A 15,933-nucleotide genomic window follows, 5' to 3' on the forward strand; every position below is an offset into this window, starting at 1 on the left:
AGAGTATTACTGATGTTGGGCGTGGAGGCCTGGGATGCAGTCGGTATTCTAGTTCATCCCAGAGATGTTCAGTGTTTTTTTTTTGTTTGTTTGTTTGTTTCTTTGAAGTCAGGGATCTGTGCAGGACATTTGAGTTCTTCCACTCCAAGTTCCTCCAAACCATGTCTTCATGGACCTCACTTTGTGCACAGGCTACGTTTACATGCACATCAATATTCCGATATTAATCAGAATTTGTAAACGCCGCAAGCTGATTGCCCGATTCAGATTAAGACAATATTCTGATTCCCCAAATTCCGATTCCCAACCCTGGAAAATGCCTGTTTTAATCAGAAATTTGTCACATGTGAACACTTTATTCAGAAAACCCACTGAAAGGAGATATATGTGCATGCTCAGTCAGCAAGGAATTGTGGGTGCTAACAGATACTTAGTTGTAGGCTAGGTATTTAGGAATGGCAAGTCAGGCATACTTACAACAACCATGTATACAGGAGTATTCTGATGCCTGTACGCCTATAAACATCGTATTAGGAATACGGCTGCAACCCGAATATAGACCTTAAACGGAATTTGACGTGCATGTATACGTAGCCGATGTCATGCTGGAACATACATGGGGTTTTTAGTTCTACTGAAGGGAAAATGTAATGCTTGAACATACAAAGACACCCTAGACAGTTTGTGGCTACAGGGAATTTTGGATAAGACACCATTATATGTAGCTGTGATGGTCAGGGGTACACAAACTTTTGGCCATATACTAGTATATTTCTCAAACTGAGCAAACTACGCTGTGTCCAGTGGTACAAAAGTATGGGATTTGAGATACAGCTTATAAAGATTTTACAACCCCATGTGGTTGTGGTGTTTCACTACATCCTTCTCTCTGTGTGGGAACCATTTTAAATGGCAGGTATTGGCGGGAAACTGTAGGAAGGCGGGAAATGTGCGCGTGCTCATACCGAGGGGGGAGGAGCCTAAGCACAAAATGGCTTGGGGGCGCTGTTTTTTTTATTTATTTAAATAAATATATTTACATATTCTATATATATTTATATATATTTAATTTTTAAATATATATATATAATTATTCAAGCGAATAAATACCTGCTGTATATTTATATATTTGTATATTACTGCCATGGGTATAAAGGGAAGAAACAAAACACAACATTATAAACAAAGCAAAGACCGAAGAGGTTTTAGGGAGAAATTTAAAAAAAAAAAAAAGGAAGTATTTATGAATAATTATTTAATATTTGACAGTCATATATTTGAAGTAAAATGTGAAGTGAGTGAGTTTTGGAGAGGTGAAGAAGCAGCAGCAGGAGGAGGAGGAGGGGAACAGCAGTAATTATGTGCGTGGCCGTGCGGGGAAACATCATACATGCGCATTTGGCGGTATTTATGCAGCTGAATTAGCAATGGAGCTAGCTCACTCCTGCTGATTCCGCTAGCTCGCGTGGACACAACAGAAGATATTTTTTTAAAATAATAAAAAGTGTAGTTTTTTTTTTTTTTTTTAATACGAATGCGTGGAGTAGATAAATAAATAAATAAAGTAAGTAAGTAAGTAAATAAATAAATAAATACATATATATTGAAGAGAGAAGGTAACACTCCGGAGGTTTTGTTGCGAGGCGTGTTTATTAAAAAAAAAAAAAAAAAAAAAAAAAGCGGAGATTTGTCATTTTCCGGCCTTGACCGGAGCCGGGAGCTGGAGTTTGTACACAAGCTGAAGAGCAGAGATGACGGTGAACCTGGACAAGGAGGCTTACTATCGCCGGATTAAGCGACTGTACGGTAACTGGAAGGTAAAAACCGTGAACATGGACGAGGGTAAAATCCTGCGTGTAGCCGCGTTTTGACGTGAAACACTGCTGCGTTAGAGAGGCCTGCATTCACCCCTCACCTTTACTCGGGGAGATGATGTAGCTCTATTAATAAAAGTTAAACCAATTCGGCTGTTTTTGTGTGTGTGCGCGCGCTGCATAAACATATCGTGCGTTGTGCATTTCTCCTTTTTAGAAAACATTTCCTCCTTTTTGTTAAGAAAGCGCACTGGGTTTAGTGCAGCGGTGAAACTCAGCTCGCGCCTTCCGCAGCCCGGATGCTAGCAAAAAAAAAAAAAAAAAAACACAGGCTAAGCTATGTCCGGGTTTTTTGTTTTTGTTCGTTTGTTTGTTTGTTTTATTCACTAATCTATAAATAAATTATAACTGAATGTAAAAAAAGGTTTTTTCTATGCCATATATATCCATATTCGTTAGCTGACTCTGCTGAAATATTGAAAGTGAGGTTTTAGTTAGTTAGCACAGCTAGCACGCTAGCACGCGTTCAGTCCAGTGTTTAGCATCTTCCCTGTTGTACGAAGTAGCTTAGCAGGCTAAACGAGTGATTAGCTTGTTCGCGTTTAAAGCGTCGAAATTTGTGGTTTTGTGTTTGAAAAATCCTTTTCTTTAATGAATTGTTAATGAAATTCAGCCTCAGGTTAGTTATAGCTGGTTCTGTTCAGTGTTTAGTGTTCAATGTTTAATTTCTCGCCCTTGAAGCCATTCCGACACTACACATGTTAACATATGAATCATTTTCAGGATTTCTCATTTCTCTCCCTTCCTTTGTCTGTCTTGTCTCTGCATTTTACAGAAAGGTGAGGATGAGTTTGGGAAGGTGGATGCCATCGTGGTGTCTGTCGGAGTGGATGAGGAGATTGTGTATGCTAAGTCCACTGCCCTGGAGGTAAACTCCTGCTGGTGCTTTCACATTGTCTTTACATTCACATGGTGGCTGCTTTTATCCAGAGTGAGGCATGGCCATGCACTAGTCTTATAACTGATTACTCCATGCAAGATGTAGCAAGACGAGATTTAGTCAAGCACATACATACATATGGAGTGCTACAGATTGTATTAAACTGTAGTTCTGATACTCAGTTTTTATAGGCATGTGGTGGAGGACGAGAGAGGGGAAAAGTCAGGGGCTAGAATCTTACAACCAGTGCTCATTTGTGGCAAAAGTGTCCAGAGAGAGAGGGTGCTGAGAGTCACAACTTCGATATGAGTTTTCTTTTTTGTTGTTGTTGTTTGAAATGAATTTGAAAAAAAGGTTTGCTCTCACACAGACATGGCTGTTTGGCTACGAGCTGACGGACACCATAATGGTGTTCTGCGAGACCAAGATCATTTTCTTGGCCAGCAAGAAGAAGCTGGATTTCCTCAAACAGGTGGCCGTCACCAAAGGAAACGAGAACGCCAATGGGATCCCACCCGTCACTCTCTTGGTCCGAGAAAAGGTAGACGTGTTACAAACCTCCTCGCTTGTTTCGTGTTGCTGTCAGAGATTGCACCCGTCTGTTATGTCATAGCCTTGGGGATGTTATGACAAGAATGTTATCTTGAGCTGATGTAAAAAAAAAAAAAAATAAATAAAAAATTATCAGAGTAATCACTTAATCTTTTATTGTTATTACCAATATATGTGCATGCAGTATAATATATAATTGCTTAAAAATGCATTTAAGGATTGCATATATGAACGTGCCTCTAATCAGCCATATAGGCATATTTTAGGAAGTGATGGCTCTGGGTTACTGATCAGAATTTCAGGTTGTTGAAGCCCCAGAACTGCCAAGTTGCCACTTTTGGGCTCTCAAGCAAAGCCCTCAACCCTCTCAGCTCCAGAGTCGCCATATCATGGCTGACCCCGCGCTCTGAGCTTGGCTTCCTAACAAGATTGGATATGCGAAGAAAAGAATGTCACTGTGCTGTGATGTCTGTGTGACAGACAGAGGCTTCATTTAAGTTTAAATACAGAATAATTTAAATTTGTGAATGTAAGACTGTAAGACCAAGTTCAACCAGCCTATCACAGGTTTAAAGCAAAGTGCAAACACTAAATCAAAGAAGAAAATCTTTTACAAATGGTCGCCTGTAATGGTGATAATACCATCTATATGGTATTGTTTATTCATTCATTCTTCACTAACCACTTTATCCTGGTCAGCGTCACTGTGCGTCCAGAGCCTAACTCTGGAGCCCTGGGCATGAAGCGGGAATACACCCAGGATGGGAAGCTAGTCCATCGCAGGGGGCCATGCGCGCGCAGACACACACACACACACACACGCACACACACGGTTATACTCATTGACACCTAGGGGCAATTTATTCATCAGTGTTAAAGATTTCTCCTTTTCTGTTGTTGGCTCAGAATGAAAGTAACAAGGCTAACTTTGAGAAGATGATAGAAGCGATCCGGGGCAGTAAAGCAGGGAAGACGGTGGGTGTCTTTATCAAGGACAAGTTTCCCGGAGAGTACATGAAGAGCTGGAATGACATGCTCACAGCCGAGGGCCTGGAGAAGGTGAGAATGATTACAAAGAGAACCAGAAATGAACAATGACCATGTGGCTATAAAGAAAACCAGAATTATTATATTTACATAGACAGTCATGCCCCAGTGTCTGTTTGTTTATGGGTCTCTCTTAGGTGGACATCAGCGCAGTGGTGGCATATACAGTGGCAGTAAAGGAGGATGGAGAGCTGACTCTGATGAAGAAGGCAGCCTCGATCACCAGTGATGTCTTCACAAAGTTTTTCAAGGAAAGGGTCATGGAGATTGTGGATGCAGATGAGGTGAGGAGCATGGATATTTTTGTTTTTTCTTCCCACCAAAAATAAGAGCTGCCTTTTGAGTTTTAAAGAGCAAATTTATTTTATTATCACACATCTGTGTTCAAACATCCGCTACATTACTGGTCTTTTATTTGCTGGGAGCTGACAACTTAATGGCAACAAATCTTTGATTATCCTATATAGTTTTTCGTTAATTGAAGTTTAAACAACAAAATGAAAACCATTCTAGAAAGCGGTAATGTTAAAAAGTTTTGATTTGTTACTGAGACATTAGGGTGTTCTACAGAGGATGTTCATTCTGGATAATAACACCTCTAGGCCAACTGTTAGGTCACATGTATATAAAATCCATTTTTATCTTTTTTTCCTTTGTTACTTCCCCCGTTTTATCATGAAGCTTCTCCATCAGTAGTGTTTATTATATACTCATCATGTAGTTTTGCACTGGATGTCCACTACTATGCAGCTTGTTCGTGTGTTAACAGAAAGTGAAGCACAGTCGGCTGGCAGAGTCAGTCGAGAAGGCGATTGAGGACAGGAAGTTCTTGGGTGGTGTCGATCCCTCAACCGTGGAGATGTGCTACCCGCCTATCATCCAGAGCGGCGGTAACTACAGCCTCAAATTCAGCGTGGTCAGGTGGGAAAGTGATCCCAATACATGCTCCATTTTTAAATATCCGGAAAAGTGTACAAAAGCAGCGTTTACTAAAATGCTCTGAAAACACTTTCTTTTGCTCCCCCCTCTCTCTTTCAGTGACAAGAATCACATGCATTTTGGTGCAATAACGTGCGCGATGGGCATCCGCTACAAGTCCTACTGCTCTAACCTGGTGCGTACGCTCATGGTGGATCCGCCCCAGGAAATGCAGGACAATTACAACTTCCTCCTACAGGTGGAGGAGGAGCTACTCAAAGAGCTCAAGCATGGTGAGAGGGTGTGAGGTGTGAAGAGCAGAGTGTGTGTTCTGTGTGAAGATACATAGATACATTTTTTAAACTTGTAATAATCAGTAGTATTAATCCTTCTTTATTTAAACCTAGGGGTTAAGATCTGTGATGCCTACAATGCTGTCATGGAGTATGTCAAAAAGGAGAAACCGGACCTTGTCAGCAAGCTCACAAAGAACCTGGGGTAAGTTTACTGCAAATACACGCTCATAGTCTCCAAAAGCACATTGCAGTTTTCAGTGGGTGCAATATTATGATGCAACTGTCTTTACACAGTCATTGCTATATTACACGGGCTTATTTGTAAACCGATTGCTATGACCCTCAGTGTGTTATTTTAGTTTAACTTTTTTTCATCCATGATAGACAGATTTTATTTATTTATTTTTTTCCAATCACAAAAGCCTAGTTTACGACATGCAGCTTAGACTCTTATTCGTGTCCGGTCTGTCTTATAGCCATCATAAACGTTGTCATATTTTATATACGCTGTGTGTTTCAGGTTTGCCATGGGGATCGAGTTTAGGGAAGCCTCCTTGGTCCTGAATGCTAAAAACCAGTACAAATTGAAGAAGGGTAAGAAAGCACACCAAAGAGTTGAGCAAGAATGCTAGGGTTGTGTTTTTACGAAAGGATTTATATAGATGACCAGGGCTATGAATGTACTTTTGGCCTTGGATCCAGAAAGCTCTTGGGACTGAGGTTAAATTTTAAAAAGAAGTGATCTAAGTTTGTAAAACTGTGGCCCTTATTCACCATAGTTGTGTACTTTTAGGGTATTCAAAAGAAGCTTGGATATCACGTGTATTTGTTTATGCGTTACATGTAACTGTCTGTGCGCATTGCCAATAATTTAATTAAGGACTGCAAAACACAAACCTCTTGGACCTTTCTTTCTACTTTTTAAACTATATTAAGCTGAAACTTTATTTCAAGTATTCACTTTGTGTGCACCTTTATGCCATTTTGTGGTTTTTAGAAAACAGCTTTATTTTCAGCAACCTTGCACACACACCTCTAGGCAAGCTTCACTACAATAAATTTCCCCTCTCAACTGGCTTCTTATCTGTGAGTGATTGGAAAGAAGAGATTTGATTTCTTTTTATTGGCTTACTGTCGAAACATCTGCACAAATTAGGGTGTGTTTGTAAATTATTTCTCTCTTGGGATGTATCATATACAAATGATGTATGTAAATCAGGGACCAGTGGGCAGAAGCTGATGTCATCAGTTGCGCTCAAATCGCAGCTCGTTTCGATGCTGTACAATAGATCCATGAATCAGAAGCAGGTTCATTTGTGTGCCCGTTTCTATGCCACTTCGATGTACGGTGATTCTCTTGAAGTGAAGCGGTTCAGCAGCGACCATTCACTGTGACTTTTTATGCATGTAGGCATGGTGTTCAGTGTGAGTCTGGGTTTTGCTGACATGATGAACAGCGAGGGAAAGAAGGAGGAACAGAAGAAGTATGCCCTGTTTATTGGAGACTCTGTGCTGATCAATGAGGTAGGATGCACAGACATGTACACACACTAACTAGATGCACCTACAGATAAAGTTTGTGGCTACTGTCTTTTTGCATAATGCAGCTGGAAGTGAGGAAATCCAGTTAACTGAACATGCATTTGCAAATGCAAAATGCATCACATGGTTGGGTGTAAATGTGGTCTTTCTGATAACTTGTAGGAGGATCCAGCCACCATTCTAACGCCAGTGAAAAAGAAGATCAAGAATGTTGGAATTTTCCTTAAGGTATGTGCGTTTCCTTACATTTTATTATTATTGTTGTTATTATATAATTTTTTCGCTGTGTACAAGGAGGTAACTCCAAAAAGCTCATATATATGGATAGCCTGTACACGTGCAGTCTTGCATTGCGTGTCTCTACATGTAGAATGATGATGAGGAGGATGAAGAAGAAGAAGAAAATGACGCTGAAGAGCTGCTGGGTAAAGGAGCTCGTGCTGCCCTGTTGGCTGACAGGACCAGGGTGAGTGTGCCTTTTAATGCTGCTTGTTCTTATGTGTGAAGTTGTGTATAAATACATATTATGTAGAGAAAAGAACTGACACTTCTAATTCAATTGGTTAGAATGAGATGACTGCTGAAGAGAAGAGGCGAGCCCATCAGAGGGAATTGGCCAATCAGATGAACGAAGAGGCCAAGAGGCGTCTAACAGAACAGAAGGGTGAACAGCAGGTCCAAAAGTAAGAGAAAATGTGTTTATTATATTGTTGAACAGTAACATAAATAACAAAGCAAAAATGCCTTGGGTTTTTAAAAAGTACTTTTGAGTTAAATCTCTATACAACTTGTGTTGACTAACATTAGTGTAGATTGTCTTTACGGATTCAATAGCAGTGTTTAACTCTCTGACTTTTCAACTTTCTTAGGGCCAGAAAGTCGAACGTGTCCTACAAGAACGTGTCCCAGATGCCTCGTGAGAAGGACATTCGGGACATGAAGCTCTATATTGACAAGAAGTACGAGACCGTAGTCATGCCGGTGTTTGGCATAGCAACGCCCTTTCACATCGCCACCATTAAGGTATCATTTATGCAACATATGCAGCAATATTGTGTAATCTCAAGAGAATCGCACAGATTGGCTATATCTAAAGCCACATTCTTTCACAGCAATATAGCACAGCATCACTGGGAGTTTTTTTATTTTTTATTTTTCCCCCCACTATACATTTAAAAACAACAACTGGACAAAAGTTCTAGTTCATTTTCTACCAATTAATTAAGGATTTGTTTGTGAGGGTAAAAACAACTACATTTTGCACTAAATGATGCCATTGTTAAGACGAGCGTCAAAGAAGTGTTTGGATTAACATTGCTCTTTTGTCTGATTGGCCATTTTGACAAGATGGAAAGTCCACACTTTAAGTACAATTGTTTGATTCATTTCCAAACAATTGTTGATAATGTTAAGGTGATCAGTGTAGTAATATCCTCTGGAGACGATGATCAGGAGACGAATGTTTTTCTGATGCAGTTTGCATAACTAAACACAATCCTGCTACGTCCTCACAAGAGTACTTTTAATTCAGTTTCCAGCAACACCATTAGTAATAGTTTCAGTTTTTATGTGCCAAAAGAAAAAAAAAACATTTTTGTCTTTTATTTATTTGTGTGTTTAGAACATCAGTATGTCAGTCGAGGGAGACTACACTTACCTGAGAATAAACTTCTTCGTTCCTGGCAGCTCTCTGGGGAGGCACGAGGGCAACATCTTCCCCAACCCTGAGGCCACCTTTGTTAAAGAGATGTGAGCACGCTTTCCTTTAGTTGTTTTCTATTATGTTATATTTTTATAGTAAGGTATTAGTTAGTTGAGCTAAAAACAGAAATGAGAATATATTCTTTCTTCTGTAAAGTTATGAGGACGTCGTGTGTGTGTGTGTGTGGTTTTTTTTTTTTTTTTTTTTTTGGTTTTTGTTTTTGTTTTTTCCTCTCTCTTTCCCCCCCTCCTGTGTGTATGGTGGCATAGTCACAAGACATTTATAATTGGGTACAATTTATGGAAGATTACAGGGGGCAAATACATTCAATTTAAGAGAATTGCACAGTGTGCCCAGGGCCATAAAGGTAAAATTTTCATTTCGTGATATCTTGGTTAGAACAATGTGCAGTAGCGAGAACTAATTGGAATTAAGAACCTGTTTTCAGGGCTGTATTCCCATAGTTTGACATTTTCTACTTTGGCAAAATCACACTATCCGACCAGTTTTTATTTTATCGTGATGTTTGACAAATTTTATGATTGACATTTTGCCTCCTCAGTACGTACCGTGCATCAAACCTGAAGTCTCCTGGCGACACGTCGGTTCCCTCCACCAACCTGCAAAATGCCTTCCGTATAATCAAGGAGGTGCAGAAACGCTACAAGACACGTGAGGCTGAGGAGAAGGAGAAAGAAGGCATCGTCAAGCAGGACTCGCTAGTCATCAACTTGAACCGCAGTAACCCTAAGCTCAAAGACCTTTACATCCGGCCCAATATTGCCCAGAAGAGGATGCAGGGCTCATTGGAGGCACACACCAATGGTGAGAGGGATCATTTTCTTTAATTTTCCTATAATTTTTGTGCTTTTCCAGGGCTTTATGGAGTGTCAGTAAACACATGAATATAAAGCTGCAGGATGTAAGATCAAAAGAATAACATACCAAAAACACGTTAGCCACAAGCCAGCCTGTAATGACACAAAACTAGACCATTTTAGAGAATAAACAGCGCCAGATCTGTCAATATTTTGTACACCAAGAGTGAACAGAAATTTCAGTCGACTTGGTCTTGCCCAGTTTAACAATGCAACTGTAAAAATACAGATAACTCCTCAAACACACTGTTAGCCACTAGCTGACTAGCTAAAACGGCTTAACAAATGCCTCAACAAGTGTAACTCTTTTCCTTTTTTCATCTTTATTGCTTATACACTCTTTCTTCTAATTAATTGTGGCTCCTGCCAGACACAGTGTAACCTGAAATTGGGTCTTGATGGCATTTGATTTATCTGACTTACTTATCTGATGTATATTTCCAGACAAATATGACCCGACTACCCACTGCGCCATCGTGCTGCCATCGTTTATTAAAAAAATTCTGCACAGTGTAGCTGTAATCCATGTGATGAGTGTCACCAGTATAAAAGTTACATTTAATGAGCTGTTATGTAGTATCATATAACTAGGGTCATCAGCTTAGGATGTTGCATGTCTACAAAGTGGGGAGTACTATATTACTGACTTGAGTACGGTCATGCCAAATGAGGTATGATGAATTAAAATACTTGGGTGGATCTTTACTGACCTACCTGCTCCAGTTTCTTTAAAAACATTGGTTGCAGAGCACTATGTATGATTATTGCCTACAAACTCTAGCTATGATTTTTTTTTTTTTTTTTTTTCTTTCCTGATATAAAGGAGCTGCTATGAAGGACAGATGTCTTCTGTTAAAAGAAAGTTACAAATGCATAGTTATTGTCACCTGTTGCGTCACATTTTAGCATGTCTGCCTGTTCACAGGTTTCCGTTTCACATCGGTGCGCGGTGATAAAGTGGACATCCTGTACAACAACATCAAGCACGCCATATTCCAGCCATGTGATGGAGAAATGATCATTGTATTACATTTCCACCTCAAGGTGCACATCTGTATATGCTTCCTGTGTTAGTGCAGGACAATTTCCACATAGTTTCCAAAGCATTAATATGGTCAGTTAAATTAGAAAAGTAGGTAAAATTTAGAGCAGCTACTGTCTGTTTTTTCTGCTTAGTAGTCTCTCTATACTATTTTCCTCAGACTGTTAACAACAGATCATTAACATAAGGCTGCAGCATTCTTGATGAAATAGGTGTCTTGGTTTTTGGCTTAGAACTGAGATCACAATTCTCACTCAATGATTCTTACATCACTGTAGCAGACCATGGTAGCTAAATTTTGCAGGTGAAATGATCACGTATGAATGATCAGTCATCTACAATTTGAACTGTTTATTTACTGCACATTTGAACTACAATAGACTAGATCCTGAGCAAAAATAACTGCTATTTAATATAAAATGTATTTTTGCACATAATGCTTCCAGGAGCACACTGTGTCTTCCAAAAGGCACCAATAATAACGGCTGGTTAAGTAATTTGTCCCGGCAATGTTTTTGGTCTGCTGATAGCAGCACATAAATCATAAGAAGACCCTGAAAATCAGTGTGTGTGGAGGCCAGATTGGTTGAGCTGTGGTTACCTAACATTTCCTGGCAGGAGATAGCCACTGCCTGCATAACCTCTGATGATTGAACCAAGCATGAGAGAACTAAACACTTGAACAATCATTTCCATCTTTCCTAACATTTCCTTTTTTGTCCCAGAATGCCATCATGTTTGGGAAGAAGCGCCACACAGATGTACAGTTCTACACAGAGGTGGGAGAGATCACCACAGACCTTGGCAAACACCAGCACATGCACGACCGAGACGACCTGTACGCCGAGCAGATGGAGCGTGAAATGAGACACAAACTGAAGTCGGCCTTTAAGAACTTCATTGAGAAAGTGGAGACCCTTACCAAGGAGGAGCTTGAGTTTGAGGTCCCTTTCCGAGATTTGGGGTGAGGGACTGTATAAGCCATAAGCCTTCAGGGGGGGAAAGTTTTCTGTTGTAACTTTGTATTGAACTGGTTTTTTTTGTGCATCTGTGTGCAGGTTCCAGGGCGCTCCCTACAGAAGCACTTGTCTATTGCAGCCAACGTCTAGTGCACTCTGCAACGTGACTGAGTGGGTGAGTGTGGAAGCACAAAACGAATAAGAGCATGTTACTGAGTGGACACACACCAGGGTTATTCAGTTAGTACTGGTGGGTGGCAGATTACAAAAACAATAGCATGTGAGGAACAAAAATAAAAATCTAAAATTTTCCTTCAGTAGACCTGTTTTAATTATGTTTGAAAATATAAAGAATAGGGGTGTAACAATACAGTACGATCATGATTCGATTCGATTTCCGATATTTGCTTCACAATTTTATACTCGGACTATTTGAACAAAATTTGAATGAAGAAAATTGACTTTTTTTATTTATGAGTCATAAACCATGCAAAACAATGTGCATTTTTGTTTATATAAAAAAAAATAAATCAAAAATTGTTACGAACAGGTTTAATATTGTTAAACATATTACAGGTTCACCATATCTTAAAAATAAATGGATAAATGATGAAGGCATGATGAGCTCAGTAGGAGCACCTAAGGCATCATTTTAACTGGAAATAGAGCTCCAAAGTTGGCTAAAATGCCCAGGCTCTGCAGATAGCAGCGGTGCAGGGCTGGTGTTAATGCATCGTTACACTCCTAGTAAACAAGTTAAAATAATTGAAACCAATTATATAAGTGAACTGTATCAAAAGTTGTATGAGTGCAAAGTTAGCCTCCCCTATCAGGATCCACAGCCACTTGTATTCTCCATGTAGGATGCATCCTTATATATTTTTATTCTACATATTCATCCATATCTGAGTAAACATGCTGCATTTGTTATCTAGTGAGGGTGTAAAAATGTACTGCTGCATCTGTTCTTCAGGCCACTAATAGAGGATTTCTCTGTGTACCTCTCTCTAGCCTCCTTTCGTAGTGACGCTGGATGAAGTGGAACTTGTTCATTTTGAGCGAGTGCAGTTTCATCTAAAGAACTTTGACGTCGTCATCGTCTACAAAGACTACAACAAGAAAGTAACGATGATCAACGCAGTGCCGGTCAACTCTCTCGACCCAATTAAAGAGTGGCTCAAGTAGGTTCACTTTTACATGTGATGCTAATTAGATGCTATTTAAAAAAAAAAAAAAAAAAAATTATTTATATATTTTTTTGCTTTTACCCTTTTTGTTATCACAGAAAGAATCTTTGGTGCTTTCTACCAGATGCCATAACACATCTGTGATTTCACATTTTGTATTGGACTTTCATTGCACCATGCCAGGCTGCACTGTCCAATGAAAAAGATTTCTTGGCAAAGTAATGCAGTGATCTACATTAGTAAAGGCAAAACGGTTCCCAAACTGTTTATGCGTATGGCTTACCTTTCCTCCTGTGAATAATCTCACTTGGATATTAAGATATAATATAGGATAATATAGGGTATACATAGTTCTACAGTGAATTAATACTTTACCTTCTTTCCAGCTCGTGTGACATCAAGTACACAGAAGGAGTTCAGTCACTGAACTGGACCAAGATCATGAAAACCATCGTTGATGACCCTGAGGGCTTTTTTGAACAGGGCGGCTGGTCCTTCCTTGACCCTGAGAGTGAGGTAAGTGAAACGGAAATATATTGTTTGGACAAAAGCAAGGTTAAAAAAATAAATAAATTAAAAAAATTCACTGTATAAATAAGCCCAAAAGCAAGGTTAAATAAATTAATAACCAGATCACCCATTTTATAGTCTGAATAGCATTAGTATGAATACAGTAACAAAAGTTGTAATTACTGACGTTGTAGGCTTCATGGCCCTACTGTGTGGGTCTCGATAATGTATACTGTTCATGTACACAGAACAATAAAATAAAATGTACAACCAAGTCTGACCAGCAGAGTGCAGCGTTTGCTGAAAATTATAACCTGAGAATTTTTTTTTTTCCAGTAGTATAGTTGTCATGCGATTCAAATATTTTGTCCACATCTGCACTATTGCTTCTGAGACTAATGGTGACTGACCTATGTGGACGCAGAGACGTTTCTCCTGATGTCCAATAAACATTTTTACAAAACAGCAGTTTTACATGTCTTTCTATTGTCTTTAGATTCAAAATTCCAAAATCTGTGTGTTGGCTTTTGGATAGGTGATCTTCTAAATAAAGATGGTATTAATTACAGTGAGGTGGTGAGTAATGACGCTGAATACAGTAGCGAATTGTTAGTAACATGGAGTTGTGCTTGTAGGGAAGCGGTGGAGAAGAGGACTCCGAGTCTGAGATGGAGGACGAGACATTCAACCCTTCAGCTGATGAGGAAGAGGAGGAGGAGGAGGACAGTGACGAAGATTACTCTTCAGAGACGGAAGACTCTGGTAATTGTCATGAGAGAATGTACGGTGTAAAGTGTCAATAAAAAATTATTTAAATTAACCTGACCAGATAGGAAACATTTTAAATGTAATGAAATGAGAAGAGAAACTCGTTTCCATTTCCACAGATCACATAACGTATTTTTAGTGCTCATGTTTAAAATGCTATTCAGTACTGATTTAATTTATAACACCAAACTCTAATCTATATATATATATATATATATATAAAAGTTTTCACCTTTGTATGTGCCAGTCATGATAAACGTTTCCTTTTACTTATAGAAAGAATTTGTTTATTTCTGTTTTCCAGACTACAGCGCATCACTGGGCAGTGAAGAGGAAAGTGGCAAAGACTGGGATGAACTGGAGGAAGAGGCCAGAAAAGGTGAGTGCATCACTTACACTCTTGCACATCTTCATTAGAGCGCTAAAGCTGCTGCCTCTCACCTGTTTGTTCTCTCTCTCTCTCTCTCTCTCTCTCTCTCTCTCTCTCTCTCTCTCTCTCTCTCTAGCTGACAGAGAGAGTCATTATGAGGACGATGAGAGTACAAACAGGAAAAGGAAGGGCCGGTCATCAGCTGCACCTCCCAGCAGCAAGAAGAAACGGCGGCATTAGAACTCTTATTTTCCACACACACACACACACACCCACACACCCACACTGCCAAATCGTGGTTTCTTTATCCCTTCCCTCTCTGTCTCAGTCTCTTGCTGTCTCTCTGTCACACACGCTGTAAATAAAGGTTTCTGCCCTTTAGTCGTGTTGGATAGTGAGTGTTGAAGAAATGATGCAGAGAGCAGAAAGACTCCATGCATATTTCTCACCTTTTTATTCCTGTTTGGCGTTTTGTGTGTGTATGCGTGTGCGCTTCAAGTGTGCGAGTTCATAAGGTTTTCTTGTAAATTTCATCAAGCTTTTTTTTTTTTTTTTTGTTTTTTTTTTTTTGTTACCCATAGAGTGATAAATGTTGGTGTATTTTGTTTTGTTTTTGTTTTTTTTTGTTATTTTTCCCCTGCCATGTGCTTTATTAGATTATTCCTTCCATTTCTGTCATTTTGTCCCTTCATCTCGTTTCCCCATGTTTCATTCTTAAGGAACAGATTGAATATAAGATTGTGTATAGATTCATTTTGATTCCTGAATCCTCCCCCCACCCCCACCCCACTCATTTTTTGGGGGTGGTAGGGTTGTAGGGGATAGAAGAGGGATGGACAAAGACATGGACACAGACGACCAATTTACAGACGTGATGTGAACACACTTTCTTTTGTTATTACCATTTTCTTCATTCTGAATTGGTAGTCTTGTATTGAAAAAAAAAATCTTTTTTCCCCTTTTTTTTAATAAAAACAAATAAAATAAGTCTTAATATTTGCTCTTTTGTATTTATCTGAATTGAGCTTTACTCATTTTGTTAATGTACTTGCTGTAGAGTTACTGATGGTTTTTATTTGAAATGAATGGAGGAAAAAAACTTGATTTGTTTGGTGTACACTCACTGGTCATTTTATTAGGAACAAAAGTATACTGTACCTGCTCGTCCAATCGTGTGGCAGCAGCACAATGCATAAATTTATGCCCCTGCAGGTCAAGAGCTTCACGTTAATGTTCAATTTACATGAGAATGGGGGGTGATGTCAATGACTTCGCACCACAACACTGTAGAGTTTATACAGGATAGTGCAGGAAATAAAGAGCACTCGGTGAATGGCAGTTTTGCGGGCAGAAATGCTTCACTGAAGAGCACGGTCAGAGGCGAAGGGCTAGACTCGCTCAAGCTCAC

The 15,933-nt window shown here is 39.4% G+C and overlaps 1 protein-coding gene across 1 annotated transcript; it reads left to right on the top strand.

Annotated features, from left to right (window-relative positions):
* Positions 1–1,382: 1,382 nt before the first annotated feature.
* Positions 1,383–15,524, top strand: supt16h (SPT16 homolog, facilitates chromatin remodeling subunit). The gene is made up of 24 exons (XM_034301216.2): positions 1,383–1,817; positions 2,650–2,742; positions 3,125–3,295; positions 4,213–4,365; positions 4,491–4,637; positions 5,123–5,274; positions 5,392–5,564; positions 5,679–5,769; positions 6,088–6,161; positions 6,979–7,091; positions 7,272–7,337; positions 7,480–7,575; positions 7,677–7,792; positions 7,979–8,132; positions 8,731–8,858; positions 9,374–9,636; positions 10,615–10,733; positions 11,457–11,695; positions 11,790–11,865; positions 12,702–12,871; positions 13,264–13,393; positions 14,023–14,149; positions 14,460–14,534; positions 14,662–15,524. Exons 1-24 carry the CDS (start codon positions 1,752–1,754, stop codon positions 14,763–14,765), a joined length of 3,096 nt encoding a protein of 1,031 aa, XP_034157107.1. The 5' UTR covers positions 1,383–1,751; the 3' UTR covers positions 14,766–15,524.
* Positions 15,525–15,933: the final 409 nt, after the last annotated feature.

The sequence above is a fragment of the Pangasianodon hypophthalmus genome, chromosome 28, assembly GCF_027358585.1.
Source record: "Pangasianodon hypophthalmus isolate fPanHyp1 chromosome 28, fPanHyp1.pri, whole genome shotgun sequence".
Taxonomy (NCBI): domain Eukaryota; kingdom Metazoa; phylum Chordata; class Actinopteri; order Siluriformes; family Pangasiidae; genus Pangasianodon; species Pangasianodon hypophthalmus.

Bases quoted from the DNA above. Each gene is read 5' to 3' on its own strand.
- supt16h (XM_034301216.2), top strand. From the start codon at position 1,752: ATGACGGTGAACCTGGACAAGGAGGCTTACTATCGCCGGATTAAGCGA. The intron at 4,366-4,490 runs GTGAGAATGATT...GGTCTCTCTTAG, and splicing joins CAGCCGAGGGCCTGGAGAAG to GTGGACATCAGCGCAGTGGT. The intron at 5,770-6,087 runs GTAAGTTTACTG...TGTGTGTTTCAG, and splicing joins AAGCTCACAAAGAACCTGGG to GTTTGCCATGGGGATCGAGT.